General features: G+C 36.7%; 1 protein-coding gene across 13 annotated transcripts in view; it reads left to right on the forward strand.

Annotated features, from left to right (window-relative positions):
• Window positions 1–19,514, forward strand: part of Il15 (interleukin 15) — an 87,104-nt gene extending 67,590 nt beyond the window's left edge. For 7 of the 13 annotated variants that reach the window (XM_017800706.2, XM_029568500.1, XM_029568499.1 and 4 more), the window contains 6 exons: window positions 4,529–4,627; window positions 5,761–5,858; window positions 7,230–7,314; window positions 14,198–14,242; window positions 16,776–16,913; window positions 19,124–19,514. In XM_017800706.2, the coding sequence (XP_017656195.1) occupies window positions 4,616–4,627; window positions 5,761–5,858; window positions 7,230–7,314; window positions 14,198–14,242; window positions 16,776–16,913; window positions 19,124–19,234 (489 nt within the window). In that variant the 5' untranslated portion in view covers window positions 4,529–4,615 and the 3' untranslated portion in view covers window positions 19,235–19,514. Of the gene's footprint in view, window positions 1–4,528; window positions 4,628–5,760; window positions 5,859–7,229; window positions 7,315–14,197; window positions 14,243–16,775; window positions 16,914–19,123 lie in introns of those variants that run through there. The other 6 variants (XR_003851159.1, XM_017800702.2, XM_029568498.1 and 3 more) reach the window with 5 other exon arrangements.
• The last annotated feature ends 1,094 nt before the right edge of the window (window positions 19,515–20,608 follow it).

Below are 20,608 nucleotides of genomic sequence, written 5' to 3' on the forward strand. Positions count from 1 at the left end.
ATGTATCTGATCATTACTAGTCGTAATCGATTGCACTTGGATCCTTGGCACCTGTGTATGTCTATAAAGTCATCAGGCAGATTTCAATGGTAATGTTTATCACCTCTACTAATTAACATGATGTAAATTTCCACGATTCCTCCTCAAATATAATACATTTTTAAAAATTGGTTCATTTTTTTTTGTGTGTGTGTGTGTGTATCACACAGAACATCCCAAATCATCTTATTCAACTATACACCCACTTCCCAGATGGCACCCTCCCATAGCCTCTCTCCCCTCACTAGAGCCCTTATACTCTGATATCCCTGCTACTCTCTGCTGTGTTGTTGGCACCCCAGCCATTCCCCACTACTTACCCTTCTGGTGAATCTAGTCAGCCTATCTAGAGGGCTTTGTTTTAGGAGTTTTTTCATTTTTTATTTTTTAATGTTTTCCACTCTATGTGCTGTGTCTTTCTGGAACTCATTTTAAGCAATATGTTGTAATTTTTAAATTTTTAGCCCTTTTGTCAGAATTTTCAACTTCTTTTCCCTGTAGTTTACCTTGGAAGAATCTCTTTTCCCTTAATATGTGAATGAATGAAGTATTTTTGAAAACTGTATGGAAAAGCCAGGCATGATGGTGCAGGCCTTTAATCCCAGCATTCAGGAGACAGAGGCAAGCAGATCTCTGTGAGTTCATGGCTAGCCTGGTCTACATAGTAATTTTCAGGCCAGCTGGGGTTACAAGGAGACCCTGTCTCAAAGATACCAAAAAAAAAAAAAAAAGAAAACTGTCTGGAGAAAGAGATTTCCCTGATTGTTCCTGGCCACAAGGTTAAGTCTTAGAGCTATGCTGCTTCAAAGAAGCTGTTTGTTAGACTTGCCCTGAGAATTGTGTGTGTTCTTTGTCTATTTTAGATAATAAACTTTCCAAAGTGCTTTTTGTATTCATTTTATATGACACTATTTGTTTAATGGATAGTGATGGCAACTAAGGTGCCCAAAACCTTATTGTCTTATACCTAGCAACTCAGCTAATACTTAAATTGATAATGTTTGCTTTGGGAACAATTCTGTATAGTTTAGCAATTGGTCTCATTTTAACCATTACCAGGAATTTCAAGTTATTTCATTTATATATGTATATGAAAATATATCTTTGTAAGAAATAGTGTTTTTCAAAGAAGAAATATTTAAGCTACTCATTTGTTTTTGTTGTTTCATGATGAATTGTGAGATTTATAGACACATGTCAGTCTATGTCCTCTTGGATTTACAACATCCATGAAAGTCAATACTTTTGGAGGCCTTTTCAGAAAGTCCCTGTCTATGCCTGTATCTTGAAGCATTTTTTAATACTTTTTCCTCTTAAAGTTTCAGAATTTCAGGTGTTATTTTAGATTTTCTTATGTATTTTCAATTGATATGTGTCAGGGAGAGACAGGAAACTAGCTTCAAGTTTAACATGAGTATATCATAGTTTTTTTGTTGCAACACTTAGTGATAGGCTGTCTTCTCTCCAATGTGTGTTTGCTTCATTTTGTGGAAAATTAGCTGAATATAGCTGTGTAGGTTTGTTTCTGAATCATGCTGGTATGTGTGTTTGTGTGCCAGTGTCATGCTATTTTGTTACTATGGCTCTGTAGTATAATTTGAAATCAGATATTATAATACTTTTAGAATTATTAACTTTCCTTAGGATTGCATTACCTGCTTTGTGTTTTTGACCTTAGGATAGTTTTTTAATTTCTGTGTTAAATCTTATTGGAATTCCAATGTTCATGTAAATTGATTTCAGTAATGTAACAATGTTGACAATATTCATTTTGTTGACCAATGAATACTACCTTCTAGTATCATTTTCGCTTTCTTTTTTCTGTGTTCTTCAAATTTTTTTTTAAGTATATTAGCTGGGTGTGGTAGCATGGTGGCCCACACTTCGAATCTCAGCACTCAGAAAGCAGAGGCAGATGGATCACTGTGAGATTAAGGCCAACCTGGGGTGGTCTACATAGGGAGTTCCAGGCCAGCTGGGACTACATAGTGAGACCTTATCTCAAAATTAAAACAAACAAACAAACAAGTGTATTAGTATTTAGAAAAAAATAAATATACTACAGCATATAGATATAGCCAAAGAACAATAATAATAATAAACTTGATTTAAAATTCATATTTCCCTGTAAGCTAACAGTCTCTCATGGAATCACATGTGGACACTACTCTATAAAGACTTATTTTCATTAACACATATTAAAACTTGAAGCAGGATTCAAAAACCTTACAGGAAATATACCATATATATGAATTAATTACTGCTCCTATTTATTTTCTTTATTTCTTGTTTCTAAAATTCTTATTGTAGAGGCCTTTGCTGCCTTGGTTAGGTTTATTCCTATGTATTTTACCAATTTATTTTTGAGGCTCTTGCAGATGAGATTGCTCTCCTGACTTCTTTCTCAGTATATTCCAGAGACACATGCATTTCTAGGAAAATTGATTGTCCACAGAATTGTGGCATGTTGTACTTTGAATGCAGTCGAAGCCAGGTTCTTTGTTCTCAGCCGAGAAAGCCATGGCAAGTTCTTTGCCAAATGGTATTCAAAGCCATAAAATGTTCCTTGCAGCTACACTGGCTTCCAGTGTCATTACATTGGCAGAAGCTCCTGAAGACATTTCCTATTACATTACTTCATGCTTGATAGTCACGGCCTATTTCAGAACATTCCAGCTAAGGCACTTAGTTTTCTGTTTTTAATACCAGGAGGCAGTTGGACTAGCCAGTGAAAGTCGTGTGATATCATGGAGATTCACTGTTGCAAAGGCTCAGGAGTAAAATTCATTGTTTATTGAGATAGCTTCCTAAGGCCTTTGAAAACTACCAAAAAAAAAATCATTGTTAATGTTGTTCAATCTCATGTCAATAAACGTTATTTTGTTGAGTAATGTGGTGTTTGGGACATGACAACTAAAAAGCCTGCAGGGATTTTCAGAAGTATTAGATAAAATTACAAAGAAGCTTTGTAAGAAATTTGAAGCACTAACATAATCAAGAGGAGGAGAATGGCTATGAAATGAAAGCAATAAAGAAAGCAATGCAATTGCTTTAAATAAACCAGTTGATCAGTCATTTATATATGTAACAGGAAGATTATATTTAACAATCAAAAATTCTGACTTGATATACCTATTGTTGTCTCGTTAAATGGCTCCATAAATTGTTAGCTTTTTATTTTAGGAATACTATCGCTAGGTATGGTGGTGCACATCTTCCAGCCCAGCACTCAGGAAGCAGGCTGATCTCTGTGACACTGAGGCCATTCAGGTCTATATAGTGAGTTCTAGGACAGCTGGGGCTACAGGGATACTCTGTCTCAAAAAGATCAGACAGAGAGAGAGAGAGAGAGAGAGAGAGAGAGAGAGAGAGAGAGAAATAATACCCTATATAGGGTGACAAGATATCTCAGGAGTTAAGGGCGCTTGCTGCCGAGCCTGAAGTCCAGTTTGATGCCTAGACCCCACATGGTGGGAGAAGAGAACTAACTCTCATAAGATGCCTTGATGTCCACATATACAGTACACACATACAGTTGCATACACACACATGAGAAGAATAATATAGTACACGTAATTCATAATTTATAGCATCTTTTATATTTTGGGAAAACCCTGAAAAGTGTAATAATTTAAAATTGAAGTTCATGAAAATTACATTAATTTATATTAAGAAAACAACAGATCTTTATTTTTGTTGGGGAGGTCAACTAATATCATTTTTAAAGGATTGAAAAGTGTCTATATTTTTTTATGGGTTTTAGTTTATTTGTTGTTGTTTATTTGTTTTTTGAAACTGGGTCTGCCTCTAGTCCCAGCTGGCCTGGAACTCCTTATGTACTGGAGGTTGTCTTTGATCTCACAGAAATCTACCTGGCTCCCTCTGCTTCTGGGGTACTGGGATTAAAGATGTGCTTTACCATACCTGGGTATTTTACATGTTTTGATTTTGAATATTTTCAGGAAAATGAGTTGAATGGGAGTGTTATGTACTCCACACATATTCTACTCCATTGAATTAGAAACAAACAGACTTTTGACATTTTGGAAATTCTCAAATAGTCTTTCAATTAAATTACTTCAAAGACCACACCAAGGATATGTAGTCTATGTTTGTGTATGTAGCTGTTAATGTAACTTAGATTACCAGTCACTAATTGTATGACACTAAGTATGTGGATGCATCTAATTCTGACTTACAAGGCTTTGAACTCTGTTAGATCTGGGACATAGCACAATAGAAAGACTTTGTAGTTGTAATCAGACAAACCTCATCTCCAGTCCTTGCTGTCATGCGATTACTGTGAGGCAGGATCAAATGATACTACTCCCGAGGAATATTGGGTGAATAAATGTGACGATGTACTCAGGAATGCAAAGTGTACCCATTAAAAGGTAGATGTTCAATAAATATCAGTTTCCTTCTTTTCTGCTCCTGACTTGCCCAGATGTGATTTTAATAGTTGTCCTTTATTCTGGTTGTGTTCTAGGAAGTGTTCTGGATGGATGGCTGCTGGAAACCCACTGCCGTAGCCAGCTCTTCTTCAACACTTAAGAATTTCCCTGGGCATTAAGTAATGAAAATTTTGGTAAGGAAAAAAATAGATACACAGAACATATTGCTTTTCTTTAAAAGGTCACTTGAATCTCAGCTATTTCATAGTAAGTGGCATGATTATTCTGTACACATCCTGGGATTCTCAGTTCCCTGTCCTCCTCAAGATTGTCTTTATTTTGAAAATAAGTAACATGGGTGTTTTAAAACAACATTAATAGTATTGCTATGCTCTTCATGTCACTGTAAATGCATTGTTTCACTTAGCCTATTCTCTTGTGTTCTCTAAATGTCTAACTACTCAGTAAAATGTGTAGTCTCCAAGGATAAGGTCTAGTGTTATTCATCTTGCAGCAAAACTAAATGAAACACAGACTCTTGGTAGGTGAGGTGACAACTGATACTATGTTTTCTAACTATAAATCTTTGACAACACAAAATAGCTAAAAGAATCAAAACTGGGAATGTCTAAGACAAAAACGTTTCTAAATCATCAAGAAAAATGTTGCATAGGGACAGTGAGAATGGAAAAATAATCAGTTTGTAGCTCTGGCTGGCTTGGGTATTGCTATGTAAACGAAGCTGGCCTTAAACTCAGAGATTTGCCTTCTGCTGTCCCCAGAGAGCTGAGATTAAAGGCATGCATCATTGCACCTAGCCAAGAATACAATTTTATTAGTTCACTTTTTATACAGATTTCCTGTCTGTGATAGTAATATATTTTGTTCTGTATAGTTGCATGAAATTAATATACAATTAGCACACCTGCTATTACTTTGTGTTATTAAATCTGTGATGTAGAAAATGTGTTTGCCTCTTAAAAAGGAGAGAAGGGTTAGAAGAATTCAGTGATGATTAAAAATTTGGTTGATAGTATAAATATATATGTCGGTCACTAAGTATATAAACTCCATTCATTCAAAATTGAGCAGAAGCTAGAGAAATACACATTGGATTTGTGCATAGAGAGAGTTGGAGATTAGGGAAAACATAACAAAGCAAAATGAGATAAAAACCAAAAAAAAAAGTCATTGAAATGTCACTCTTTCTGATAAAGAACGTTAACTATGAAACGATAACTACAATTTTGACCTAAAATACAATAAAATGCTATTTTATGCCTTCTTAAAGATATTTTACTGATATATTGATGCTTACATTTTCCAGAAACCATATATGAGAACTACTTCCATCCCGTGCTACTTGTGTTTCCTTCTGAACAGTCATTTTTTAACGGAGGCTGGCATTCACATCTTCATTTGGGGGTAATGTCATCTTTAATCGAAATATTATCACATTAATGGCCAAGATTATTGTCCTGGAATGCCTGCTTAATGGAACTGCTCTGTGTTCAGTGTACTTGTATCTCTAGGTCTTCACTGTTGGGGATAAGATAGATAGGAGACTGGAGACCCTCAGGAGATTGGTGAATACCTAACTGAGCATGTTATATCCTGACAACATTCCATATGAGCATGTTATTCCACAAAGACATTGAGCTTCTTGCTGTAAGCATTCAGTTCGTTGATATCCTGCAGGCTTACACAACAGTAAAAGTGATTTGGGATTTGCTCATGTTACATATTTTCTCCCTCTGACCCTGACTCTTCCTGTCCTTTGATCCGTAATCTTTATTTGGTTTAAAGCATTTCCTTTATTGGACATACTTTGTTTTTCCCTCCCCATAGACAATGATGCTTTCTTATGTCTATTAATTTGTTCTTCTGTCTTACATGCAGCTACCATAATGCAGTAAATTGGCCTAAAATATCAAACCTATCGTGACACAACCTCACTCCCAGTTCACTTCCATTCACTAATGCCTTCATGTGGATGGGAAACCATGAATTTGTTCAGATTAGCACTGACTGCCATACTTTGTTCAAAACCCATCAGAGAATGAATATTTTTCCTGACACTTTAAGAATCATCCTACAGTCACTTGGTCAGTGTGTCTTCTGTCTGGATATAAAATTTCAATTTTTATAAAAATGTGTAAGTATATGACCATTCTTCCCATATTTAGCTAAATCCACAATGACTATGAGGAAAGATGCTGCAAGCACAAGAACAGTGTGAGCATCATGAAGGAAGCAGGCTCAGCATTCTACAAGGAGCTTTTTTCCTCTCTCTCTGTTTGAGACAGCGCCTCCCTGTCGCCCTGAACTGACCTTTAACTTACTATGTAGATTGGGCTGACTTCAACCTTACAGAGATTGGCCTGCTTCTGCCCCTTGAGTGTTTGGATTAAAGGTGTGTGTCACCATGCCTGGCAAGATTTTATTCTTATTAGGCTTAAAAGTATAACGAAACCTCCACATAAAGAAAACTAATACTCAGTTCAGGAAAATTTATTGATCACTACCATACATCAGAAACCAAATTATGCTTCCAACTGGCTGTTCCTTAATCCTCAAGGTAGGCCAATCCTCCACTTAGCTTAAAGTGTCCAAGGTGTACTGCATATTTTATATTTCTATTCCTCTTCCAGGCTCTTGAATGCACAGAGGCAGATTAACACTGAGCTGTACACTAGTCAGGATAAAAATAATCTTGATTGTTCTGTGGCTTAGAATATGCAGCAAGACAGTATTATGCTCTTTCTCAAAGCACCTTGCTTTGTTGTTTTCTTTCAGCTGCCTCGGTGCAGGTCTTCCTAAAACAGAGGCCAATTGGAATGATGTAATAAAAGATCTGAGAAAAATTGAAGTGCTTATTCAGGTGAGTGCTCATGCTTTGCTTTTTGTTTAAGGTGCATAATGGATGTGTTTTTTAATGTTTATCATTTTTATTTTAAAAATTATCATTTTTCTTTATTCTTGAGAATTTCATACATGTATACAATGAAATATGGTCATATCTACTGATTTCTCCCGTCCAACTTCTCCCATATGTCCCCCAGCATTTCCTCCTCCAGACTTCATGTATGTATGTATGCATGCATGCATTTATTTATTTTGCCTTTCTTTTCTTGATAACCAAGTCCCATCAGTGCTGCTCATGTACGCATGGGTGTGAGGCCATCCGCTGGAGCACGGGGCACTACTAGTGGGAACACCCTCAAAAAAGAATGATTCTCCCTCCTCCAAAAGCTATCAAGTGTCAATAGTGCTACATTAAGGGGTGGGGCCAGGAGAGCCACCTCTAGGCTATGCTATAGTTTTTACTGGCTTGATCTTTTGCAGTAACTCAGCTGCTGTTAGTTCATGGGTGCAATGGTCGTACCATGTCAGGGAGAGAGCATTTGGTTGCGATCCTCTCGTCTTCTAGCACGTAGATTCATTCTGCCTCTTACACAGTGTTCACTGAGTCTTGGAAGGAGTGAGAAAGTTCAATAAAAATGTCTTATTTAGTGAGTACTTAAGGTTAATTTTATGGTTCTGAAAAATAAATAAAGCATCAAAATATAAAACCGGAGAAATATCTCATGTACTTGGGTATTTTTCAGTGAAATATTAACAGTTGTATCTGGCAGTGTGTAAGTATGCTATAGAATTTCATGCAGTGACCATGTGAAATATGTTTCAGGTGTGCCAATCTTGTTCAGTATTTGAAAATTGATCAATGTTGTCCAACAGCCTAAAGAAGAAACTCATATGATCATGCTAATTCATTTAAAAAAGATATAGTGTGTCTCTTATATGGGATGAATTATGCACTCCTAATTCATACGTTAAAATTCTTACTACCAGTACTTCAGAATGTGAGTGTATTTTAAGACAGGATGTCTTTAAAGATCTATTTAAGCTAAGGTGAAGTAGTTGGGATGATTTGAATCCAATGTGACACGGGTCATTAAAATAATAGATGACATGAAGCCGGGGGAAGAGTAAGGTGGACATGAAGATGGGGGGGGTGGTTAAATATGATCAAAATACATTGTATAAAATTCTCAAAGAATAAATAAAAATATTTTTATAAAGAAAAGTCCATGATACAGGTACCTACAAATGGAGAGATGTGAGAAGACAGGGAGAAGATGGCATTGATAAGGTAAAGTGACTGTCTCAGGAGACCATTGCTGACATAGCCATCTGAGACTGCTGGCCTGCAGAAATTTTGAAATTGCATCTATTATTTAAACCAGCTAGTTTGTAGGAGCATGCTATGGCAGCCATAGCAAACCACGGCATAATACATAGTTCAAGATAAAATTTCTCAGCAAGGTATGAAGAGAGGGCACCTTTTCCACCTTGGCATAAAATATGTACAAAAGTACCTCAAAGTACCACACTTGCTAATGAGTGAAATCCAGCTTTCTCCAGGAACTGAAACAGATCACAGATGTCTTCTCTCACTCACTTTTATTAAAGTAGTATTATAAATTTAACCAAATAATAAAGCAAGAAGAAAGTATGAGGGAAGAAACAGAAGCATGTGGACTATTGTGAAGATAAATTGGGAATCATTACATTGTTTGGAGAGAAAGTATAAAAAAATGGGAATTTTAAAACCACAACAACATATCACTGTGGACTTATGACAAAATCCAAAATACAAGAAACAGTAATTGTGAAAATGAATAACTAAATAAGTAGAGTATAAGTATAAAATGCTAGTAATTCTAGCAAGGAAGTGGAGAAACTAGACCATAGATACTTCACTTATGAGAGTGAAATGGTAAGCCAGCTGAAAAACCAGTTTGGCAATTTTTTTTATAAAATAAAGCTTGAATTTGCTGTGGAATCCAATAAGTGCATCTTGAACATTTATTCCTGAGAAATGAAAACAATTTTATCCAAAAAACATACTGTGAATTTCCACAGGGCTTTACTTTTAATGGCTCCAAACCACAAAGTACACATCACTAGGTGAATAATTAAACTCTATTATATCAGGGAAAGGAATATTATTGAACAATAAAAAGAAAAAAATGATGCTAGCAACAACTTGGCTAGATCTCCAGGGCATTGTGCTTTATGACAAAAGCCAGTCTTCATTTGGATGCATCTATATAATAGAATATTATTTTGTGACCAATAGAAGTAGGTGGTCAAGCTGTGGAAAGTAATGGAGATACCGTGAAAGCAGACTGCAGAGTTAAAGAATCCAGTCTTCAAATGTTTTATGCTCTGAATCCAACAATTTGACATTAAAGAAAATGCAAAACTGTAAAGCAAACATGCAGATTGATGATTGGCAGGGGTTACAAGGGAGAGAGTGATGAGCAGCAGAACATGGTACTTTCTAAGATAGTGCACATATAACGTGTGGGATTAGAATGGTTGACAAAGTCGTTTTCCATTTATTAAGACTCTGAATAAAACTGAAACCTAAAATTCTATAACTTTTGTCATTCACAATGTATGCTCATCAGCTTCATATCACTATATCAAAATACCTGAGATAACTTACAAAGGGAAAAAGTTTATTCTGACTGATGATGCTGAAGATTCTAGTCTATAACTGGACACAGCCATTGCTCTTAGGTCTCAGGTTGCAATGGTGGAACAAACTGCTCACTTCTGGACCAAAAAACCAAGGAAAAGTGAAGGGGGAGAATGTCATAATGCCTTTCAAAGGTGCATCTATGGCCCTCCGCTAAGTTCTTTCACAAAAGGTCCCACTGCTTCCTCGAATTGCCATCCTGGAACCAAGCATTGGTGTGACACTAAACCCACACTAGAGCTATGCAGTGGTATTCACTTATGAAGTATAACAAATGTAGAAATGAATGCAAAATATAAACAAGCAGGGAAACAAATGGGGTAAAGGGGTAAATGAGAACTCTATTGCTTGCTGCTCATTTTTTCCCTACAACCTACAGCTGCACAATAGAGTCTGTTATGTTTTAAAGGTAATCTCCATATGTTATATGCCATGTAATTCCATTTCTATAACATTCCTGAAGTGACAAAACTATAGGATTGAATAACGGAGGGGAGGTTGCTAGTGATTAAAAGGATGTGTGAGGGGAAGTGTGGGGAGGAAAGAAACGCAGGAGAATTCTGAGGTGGTGGAAATATTTTAGATCCTAATTGTGGTGGCATGTGGCAGTGTCAAGTTAATGAGAAATGTTACTCTTGGAGTAATCTAACCAAGTGTTGGCCTGATCTTGTTCTGAGGTGTTCTGAATCCTCCAAGAAATATTCTTTTAGACAGAACTAATCTATTCTGTTCTGTTCTGTTCTGTTCTGTGCTGTGCTGTGCTGTGCTATTCTTCCTATTCTGTTATTCTTTCTATTCTATTCTATTCTATTCTATTCTATTCTATTCTATTCTTCTATTCTATTCTATTCTTCTATTCTATTCTATTCTTCTATTCTATTCTATTCTTTCTTTTCTATTATTCATTTTTTTCTGTTAGATTTATTTATTTCATTTAAAATTTCATACGTGTGTATATATTATGTTGGAAAAACATGCATACCAACTTCCGTAGGAGTCAGACTAGTTTACATTTTCACCAACAATGTTTAAGATTTTCTTTTGGTCTATATCATTACCACAATTTGGCATTTGTTTTCTTTTTTTAATAAATAATTTATTGAGAATTTCATACATGCATATAAGGTGTTTTGATTAAATCCATGCCTACTCCCTCCCCTCCAACTCCTCCCATATCTCCCCATCACTTTTTTATAATAACTTCATGTACTCTTTCTTCTCCTTTGGTTTATTTATTTTTATGGGCTTTTCGCTACTCTAACATTCCCCCATCTAAAGAGATAACGCTAAAATCTTTTAAGGACTAGATAAAAGCTCCCAAATATTTTCGACATTTTTGGCATTTAGAATGGATCATGTTGCTAAGAGGCAAGCTGTGAGAACATTGTGAGCTTTAGCATAGAAAGTGGCTACATTTCCTTGGGATCTTTTTACCCTAATGGCCTAGCCAATTCCTACCTCCTATTCTTATCACACTATCTTGTGAGGAGGTTACCCAAATTGTCAGTAGGGAATCTGGACACAGACTCCTCTGGCTTCTTCTATGCTGAACAGAGATGCAGGGTGAAGCAATTGGTTTACCCCTTCAGTGAGTCTATCTAAAAGAATCCCAAATTGCATAAATTTTATCTCTAGAGGGAAAAGAAATATCTTGAATCATAAATAATAGGAGATGTGAAGGAGAAGTAAAGGCAAGAGTAATTAACATTAGCATTACAAGTTCAGACAGGGAACTAGAAAAATGTCAGAACAAGGCTTCCAAAAGCATCCTTTTATTGTGTTCTCCCTCATTTTTTCTTTGTCTTACAACACTGGACTCTAGAGTGATGGGTTCAGGAACTGCTTTCAGGTATTTTAATAGTTGTTGGAGTGGTTAGAATCAGTATCAGTTCCCTCTCATAGGCTTCTAGATAGGCAGAGAAAACAAATTTATCCATCATTTTGGAACAATAGGTGGTTGTCCCCCTTAGCTACAGGTGGGCACTACAGTATTGGAGACCAAGATTTGAAGTCTTACATATGAGCAGCACTTCCTGGTTAGGAACAAAATCATTAATGAGAAATAATCATCTAAATAACTTTTTATATAGACTTAAGCCTAATGTCTGGGAAGTGTAATCCCTTGAACTCTTAAAGAAATATACTGATGACTTTATTCTTTAGTTATACTTTCCTTTGGGGTGGTTAAAAACATACAGTTGGCCCAGTTCCATCTATGTGAAGATAAGTCAAAGGTCCTGTTCGACCATGTCTGGATTCACTTGGAAGCATCAATGAGATGTTTCCTCTGAGTTGACCATCCTCTTTTAGACTGGACACTGGTTCAAGTCCATCTCGTGGGGTCTCCATCTCCTCCTTGAACAAGAGGACAGGTGACTCACCACAGTTACTGGACATTTTGAGAGATGTTCCGTAGTCCCCTGGAACTTAGTTGACCTTGGAGGGCAAGGGGCAAAAACTGTCCTTTAAGTCCCTCTGACCACATCAGTATAGGCCTCAAGCTATGGCTGTTGAATATCCAATAAGGTTAGTTCCACCAGTCTGGTACTTTTAATTACCATGTGCTATGTAAAGAAAGTTTGGGTGAAAAAACAAATATTCTCAGATAAACCTTGACTAGATATATATTTTGTTCCTTAAACTAGTTGACTAAACTATGACCATAGAAATTTTAATATTATTTTTGTCTCATCCTTTATATAGCACAACAAACCTACACAGACCTTCATCACTTGTTCAGCCTTTCTCATTTTTTCTGTCTATTTTGGAAAATATCTCCATTCCCATATCCTTTTAACATCTATTCTCATTTTCTTTTTTAAAAATAATTATGAGACATAATAGCATTAACAAATCAATTTTCCATCTGTTGTGAGACTTTTTCCTGGGGATGCTAAGCCATGCTTATTCACTTTTAAGGTTCTAGTGTCAAGGTAGTTTTGCTGGGGAACCAATGAATTTACTGGGCTTACTTACTCAGGTAACTGAGGGGTTGCTGAGGTGTATGTATGACCTGAGGGTATGCACACTGGAAAGCCTTTACTCAGCATGGGTCATGCCTTCTCTTCCTAGCTTTCCCCGATTGTATACTTTAGCCCTCCCACATCCAGAAGGTCATGTGTGGTTAGGGCAAATTACATACAGTTGTCTGAGAAGAGTGTGCTCATTCATTAAAGGAGGGCCAAGCAGGATACCAGAGTATCCAGCCACTATTCTATTATTTCTTTTTTATTCTGTTATTCCATTCTTTATTCTATTCTTTCTATTCTATTCTATCTATTCTTATTCTATTCATTCTATTCTGTTCATTCTATTCTATTCTATTCTATTCTAGTTTCAACCCTTTCTACTCTCATCCAACCACACTGCTACTCCAAAAGTGTTCCTCACTTATGTATTGAACAGCATATCAAGCATAATATGAACAATCTTTGATAACAGTTTCACAAAAGAAGATGTTGTTTTATAACCCTACTGACTGAGAATAGCACACAAGCCACAAATAGAGGTAATTAACCTATACCCCCATGTTGCTTGCAACATCTGTAGGGGTGATGACTTTATTTGTAAAGTCATCATTGTTTACAATGACATCACTGTCACATCTCACATACAAATTGTTCTGAGTCAGGGACATAACTGAGTCATATATAGGGAATGTGGTATAAGATTTTAAAGCTATACCTTCCACTTAGCTTGCAAGAGTTAGTTACATTGGAATTTCAAATCATTGTAAAGCTGATTACATTGTTTTCTTAGAGGATTTACATAGTTTTAAATGTTCTCAGAACATACTGGTTTACAAGGTTATATAAAATTTCACTTTGTAAAGTCTTGTTACAAAGAGTCTTTTCCATTAAAGTCATTCCCACAGTAGTGATCTGTGGCAATAGGACACAAAATTGCATAAACTCACATACATTCACACACGTACACTATTGCATATAAAACTGGTAACACTTGGAAAAGGGAGATATATCAGCATCAATTTCCTTGTCGTAGTATTGTTTTATGGTTATAAAGTATGGCAATGGAGAAAATTGGGAGGGACACAGAGGATCTCTCTATATCTTCTCTTATAATTGCATGAATTTAAAATTGTTGCAAAATAAAAAATTAATTTAAATAGCTTAATTGAAGCATTTTCAGTAAGTTGTTGTTATCATACCCCAGGAAGTGCATAGCTTTTCATCTTATCTAACTTTTCTTCTTTCAGTCTATCCACATTGATGCTACTTTATACACTGAGAGTGATTTTCATGTGAGTATAAACTTTTTGCTCTAACTTAACTAAATTGGTAGAATTTTATAGTCTACCTATAATGGATTCTTCTAATATTTTACCAGTGCAGTTTTAAGTGATCATTGAATTTATGGAACCCTGGGACAAAGAGGTACATAAATGGTGCTTTTGTAAGAGTGTCAATAATAGAAAAAAGATCTTTTCCATCAATGCCCAACAATATCTCTTATATGATTTGGTGAGACAGATTGTGATACAATTAGATGCTAGAATCAGGTTAAGTGATTCAGTCTAAAAGTCTCCACCAAATCCATTATTCCCAGTCCTGTGGCATATTACTATGTCTTACCACATTTTCTGAAAATTGCTTAGGGGTATCTATGTTTTATATTTCACGTGGATCCCTATATTTATCAGGAAAACATTCTTGATAATCACTATATGAAATAAAAACATAATCTGTACAACTTATTCAAAATGACAAACTAGTTTCATTAATACACTGACACTGCTGATCACTAATAGGGTTTGGGTCATGTTGTTCCTCCTTTCCCTTTGGACTCCCACTAAAACCAAGAGATGAATCCTCAATTCCACTATATGGAAAATGTGATGGCTTGTTTTATTTTTTGACTTGCCACAATTGAAAAATCACCTAGCAAGAGTTTCAATGAGGGATTGCCTAGATTAGGTGGGCCTGTTAGCATTCTTGTGAGAAATTGTTCTTAACTGGGTTACCTGAGGCAGGAAGACCCACCCTGAATGTAGGCAGCACCATTCCATGGATTGGGCCCTGGCCTGTGTAGGAGTACACAAAACTAGCTGAGCACTAGGCATGCATGTATCCATTTTTCTCTGCTCTTGACTCTGGTGTGACTGGCTGTGATAAGTTCCTGCTGCCCTGACTTCCCTGCTATGATGAACTGTGACCTAGAATGTGAGCTAAAATACCCCACCCCCTAACCACACACACAAGTTACTTTGTGTCAGTATAATTATCAGGGCAAAAGAAATGAGACCAGTAATCAAACTCTGTATTGTCTTTTCAATAGAGTGTCAGCTAGAATATCTCTGAAGGGGAAGGTTTGTTTCCCCCTGGACATACTTATAAGCATTATATAAAAGCCAGAGCCTGAAACTCTAAAACCAGATATTCATCAATCACTTGGGTGGAGCCGCTACAGTGTGGAGCAGATGTCTCCATGACTTCAGCATAAGTTTTATTTTTATTTTAATCTAAGCAAAAAACAATGAATGAACCACCACCATTCAGCATCTTAATTTTGCTTTTCTTCACGAGGATAGCCTTGCAACTTAAGGGGTGTTGAAAGAACCCAAGATTCAGATATAGAAGTGACCACTTTAGATTCAGGCATTTCCTATCTGTGGTGTCTCAGAAGTCAGCAAGCATTTTGGAAACTTTTTTTACTGTTGCTAAATTGGTGCAAGGATCTGGCTTTCAGTGTTGAGTTACTATGGCACCACTACAAATGAGTACTCTTCCAGTTAGATTTTAGTGAGCATTTAAGTACATGCAGAGACCTAGACACTAGGTGCGAGATCCAAAGTCAAATAATATTTTATTTCTTTTAAGTTTTTGTTTTTGTGAAATAACTGTTGTAAAAAAATAATTCCTTTTTGGCGATTTCTTTGTGATTTGGCCAGTCCATGAGTGGTCACTGCCTCTAGACATTCTAAACCTGTGCACTTGGTAAGGTTGTCAGTTATCACTATGTAAATTGTGAACATGTAACCTGATCCTAAATATTTTTACAAATGCTCTGTCACTACTGAGGTTGTCAGAGCATGGGACTGCTATATCACCACTTCACAAGAGAAAGCAGCTCAGTGAGAAACAGTAGCCCTTTATGTCCATGTTTCCTAATTTTATCTTCTTTCATCTGGAAAACAGTACCATCTTGATTTGTTATAGGTTTTATTTTTTATTTCAAAACCAAACAAAAAGGAAATCTGCTTCCTATGTGAATAAAATTCTTTAGGGATATTGTCCTGGTTTCATTTCTGTGGCTATGAAAAATATTCCTACAAAAAGTAACTTGGGAAGAAAGGGTTTATTTGGCTTACAGGCCCAGGTTATAATCCATTATTGCAGGGAACTCATGACAGGAACTTAAAGCACTGCAACCACAGTCAAGAGCAGAGAGAGAATAAATGCACAGATCCTCCCTTGCTTGCTGCATCTCAGCTAGCTCTCTCCTCTCTTCTACTGTTCAGGACCATTTCCCAGAGAATAGTGCGACCTATAGCGGGCTGCATCTTCCTATATCAATGAACCATCAAAGCAATCCCCCCATAGACATGCTTATGGACCATTCTGTTTTAGATAATTCCTTATCAAAACCCTCTTCCCAGGTGATTCAAGGTTGTATCAAGGTGACAGTTAAAACTGACCAACACAGGTATCATTTTTCTTTATAAAATAACTGGATTAGATAGATGTTTTAAAAATCAAAATCATATCTACATGAAAATGAATAATGGGAAAACCTTTCTTCCTTCCAAATTGTTTCTTTGTAATTCTTATTTTTAGCCCAGTTGCAAAGTAACAACGATGAAGTGCTTTCTCCTGGAGCTACGAGTTATTTTACATGAGTCCAGTGATGTATACATTAATGAAACAGTAAGAAATATGATCATCCTAGCAAACAGCAGTCTGTCTTCTAATGGGGTGAGTGATCCAATAATTCTACTGAGCAGCATCTGATGCTTTTGGCTGGCTTGGGAAAACTAATTTGTACAGAAGCAGGTCCTCCTATGGTGCACTTAGGAGAGAATTTAATTCCAGTGCAGTGACATCCAAAATGTCACCATAGCTGGCATGCACGTAATCCTAAACCATTCATTGATTTATCTGGTAAATAGACATTTGCTGAATAGCACCAGCCAGTGTGGTTTAGTTCTAGAGTCATACTGGAAAACCAGGCAAGCAGATGCAGTGTGTAGACATTAATCTAATGAGTGTTTACTGTCAGAAACGGTAACTCACATTTATTGAGTTAGTACTGTGTGCCACACACAGTTCTCTAGGCTTTAGATTGATAAAACTGACAAGCCTCTTTATTTTAAAGATAAATCATTGAGATGTTCACTTTCTTTTTTTTACATTTAGTGATCTTTAATTCTATTTAAATGCCGAAGAACCTGTAGCACTGAGAGCTAATCACCTGCTCCAATTTGTATAATTTGTGTGATTAGTAACTAAGAGCTGTTGATGTAATACAGCTTCTGTTCCCTTAACTCCTAAAAAGTTTTATCAATGGAATAAGATAATAAAAAGCATTAATGATTGGAGTGTAATTTGGAACATCCCAAGTAGCTTGATCTACAAAGTTGCAAGAAAACAAATACTAATGGCTCCCGTGATTAGCTGGGGGATGAGCTGCACAGAAGCCCTGAAGAGCCAAGATTCATGCCTTGAATAGCAAAAAAGATTAATGGGTGAAACAACGTGGATGCACAGGAACTTTATCAACATTCTGATAATTATATATTTTACTTAGTGGTCATTATCTATTGTCCTCATTAGATTGTCAGCCTAAAGCATAGACATTTTAGGGTCCTTTCGAATGTTTTATTACAATTCTATGTAAGTATTCTTCTCACATGTATTCATCACTCAATACACTTATGAAGTAAGCCTGTTCATGGTTAATTACTTCTTGATATATTATTGCTACATTACCAATGGAGAAAAATGCAACAGGAAGCTCATGACAATGTCGGTGTTATTTAAACTGCATGTTGATGCCACCCCGAGGTGACAGTTTGGCATTCCCTGGAACAAGTGAGCAAAACTATACAGTCAGGAGACCTGGACTTGAGGAATTCTACTTGACTCTGTCAATGGGGATGCATCACTTAATATCTTTGCCTTTCTCTCTGATGTGTTTGTTCTCTGGATCATGCAGGACAGCAGTATATGCAATATGAAAGTAGTTGGCATACAGTATGTCAGTGTTGGTGGATCTGAATTCCAAGTGCTTAACGGATGTAAAATATAATTTCAATTTTTGTTGGCACAGCTTTCAGAGTTCATATGATCACCAAAACATTTATTCATGATTGCTGCTGGAATGCTATAGTTGTCCATGAAGCTATGTTTGAGTTATAGCACTTACGGTATTCACCTGAATGGTTCATATCAACCACTGTGCTTTAGGTGGCTGTTGTGTGCCAGGCCTTGTGATTAATACTGGGAAAAAAACACATATGGTCATGATTCTTGGGGAAGCTTAAACAATAGCATGGTAAAAAGACTAAAACTCCATGATATGAAGATGGTACACGAGGTTTAAACAGGAGTTCCGGACTGTGGAGATGGGACGTTGAGCCTTGCCCCCAAGAGCTCAGGGCTTCTAGGAAACTATTTCAAAAAACCACATCAGGATGATCTGACTTGTGCGTAACAACAGTTAACATAGGGTGAATATCATAGACAGGAGAAAACCAAAGGCAGGGGACACCCAACAGCATGTTGTGTACCTGGGACAGAAAGCAATTGTTTGATTAGTGTCTTCAGAGCATGACTTTCAAGACAAGGGGAAGGGTAAAACAGACAAGGAGCATCTTGCAGAGGCCATTGCCATGCAGGGAAGTGTGGACTTCATTACAAGATGATAAGAACTCACTGAAAGGCTTTAAGCAGGAAGTCCATGTCTAATATACATGGTGTGTACATTTACAGTTGTCTTAATCCAATGTAGGAAAATCAACTCCTGTCAAATCTCTCCATTGTTTCTCAGAGTTTTTCGTAATATGATATTAATTTGCCAACATTTTCATGTCTTAAGATCCCACCATATATTTCAAATAATGTGATATTCACAAGAAAGTGATATAGTCTGCTTGCCAGTCTAATTCTTTCTTCTTATTTGGCAGAATATAACAGAATCTGGATGCAAAGAATGTGAGGAACTGGAAGAAAAAAACATTACAGAATTTATTCAGAGTTTTGTGCGTATTGTACAAATGTTCATCCACCCTTCTTGATTGCAGTTGATCCTCTTCCGTGTTTCTATTATCAACAAACATCTTCCTGATGTTTAAAGAAACAAAGCTCTGTCCGTTGTTTCCGACATGCTGCCAAAACGTTTTTCTAGCCAGGAGCTGACTAGGCGCTCAGATCGGATGAACTCTCAGAAATGAAGGGAGTAAAACGTCTTTTTTTAGACTCATTTTGCTTATTTTTAATTTATTATTGAAATTGTACATATTTTTAATATAACAGAAAATGTTGAATAAAATTGCACATGTGTTTTATCAATTGAAATTGCACTGGTAGTTTGCCTTTTTATTAAGTTGTGTTTGAGAGTATTTGATACCTGTTTGTATGTTCTGGTGCAGGTATCCTAATTCATCACTCTACCTTGCTTCTGTTATTGTTATTATGTTGCTTTTGTTATTTTCTGTTTATGAGGCACTGTGTCTCCCTGAACCACACTGATTCAGCTAGCCTCATTGACCAGCAAAGCCCAGGTATCCTGCTATCTCCAACACCTTTCCAGTTGTACGTGACTCCACACCGAGGTTCTCATGTTTGTGTGGCAAGCACTTTGCCAAATGAGCCATCTCTCCAGACCTTTATTTTTACCTCTTGTGTTGGAGGGTGATGGGCAAACTGCATAGCAAATGTAGGGCATATTAACAGCTCTGCTGGCCTTCTCTTGACACTGGCTACCTGCCTCATTGACAATCCTATTCTGCACAGCACCCAGAGAAAGGACCAGGTACCAAGATGAGCTGTGCAGGGAAGCTGTGCTTTGCTCTGCAATTTAATTATTGGCAACTAAGCTACTGACAACAAATAAAGTACTTGATATAAAATACATTGCAGTATCTGCCATATAATGTGTACTGATAAATCTTAAAGGATGGTGACAATGATAAATCTTCTGTAAAAGGTACAAGAGTGTACACAAAACTGATTGCAATGATAATATTTCATATTTTCCTAAATAGGGCTATTTTAGTCTCATTATTTGTTTGGCTTTTGTCTTTTTGAGACATAGCTGGCCTGGAACTCACTAAGGAGACCAGGCTGGCCTTGATTGCACAAAGATTTGCTAGCCACTGCCTCTGGAGTGCTGGGATTAAAGACGTGAACCACTCCGCTCAGCTTATTCTCACAATTAATGCCAGGCTTGTAGAATAAAGACCATGCTGATTTGTGGACTTAGTTTTGCCTGAAAAATGTATAATTGTTCATAAGGGCTAAGAAAATGAATCAGTGGAAAAGAAAAAATAAAGGAAAAAAAGCACATAATGCACAACCTGAGGACCTGCGTTTGGATCCCCAGCATCCAAGAAAAAGCTGTGTGTGACCTTGCCTGCTTGTAACCTCAGCACTGTAGGGGTCGAAACAAG

The sequence above is a fragment of the Nannospalax galili genome, unplaced genomic scaffold, assembly GCF_000622305.1.
Source record: "Nannospalax galili isolate Female #2095 unplaced genomic scaffold, S.galili_v1.0 scaffold359, whole genome shotgun sequence".
Classification (NCBI taxonomy): Eukaryota; Metazoa; Chordata; class Mammalia; order Rodentia; family Spalacidae; genus Nannospalax; species Nannospalax galili.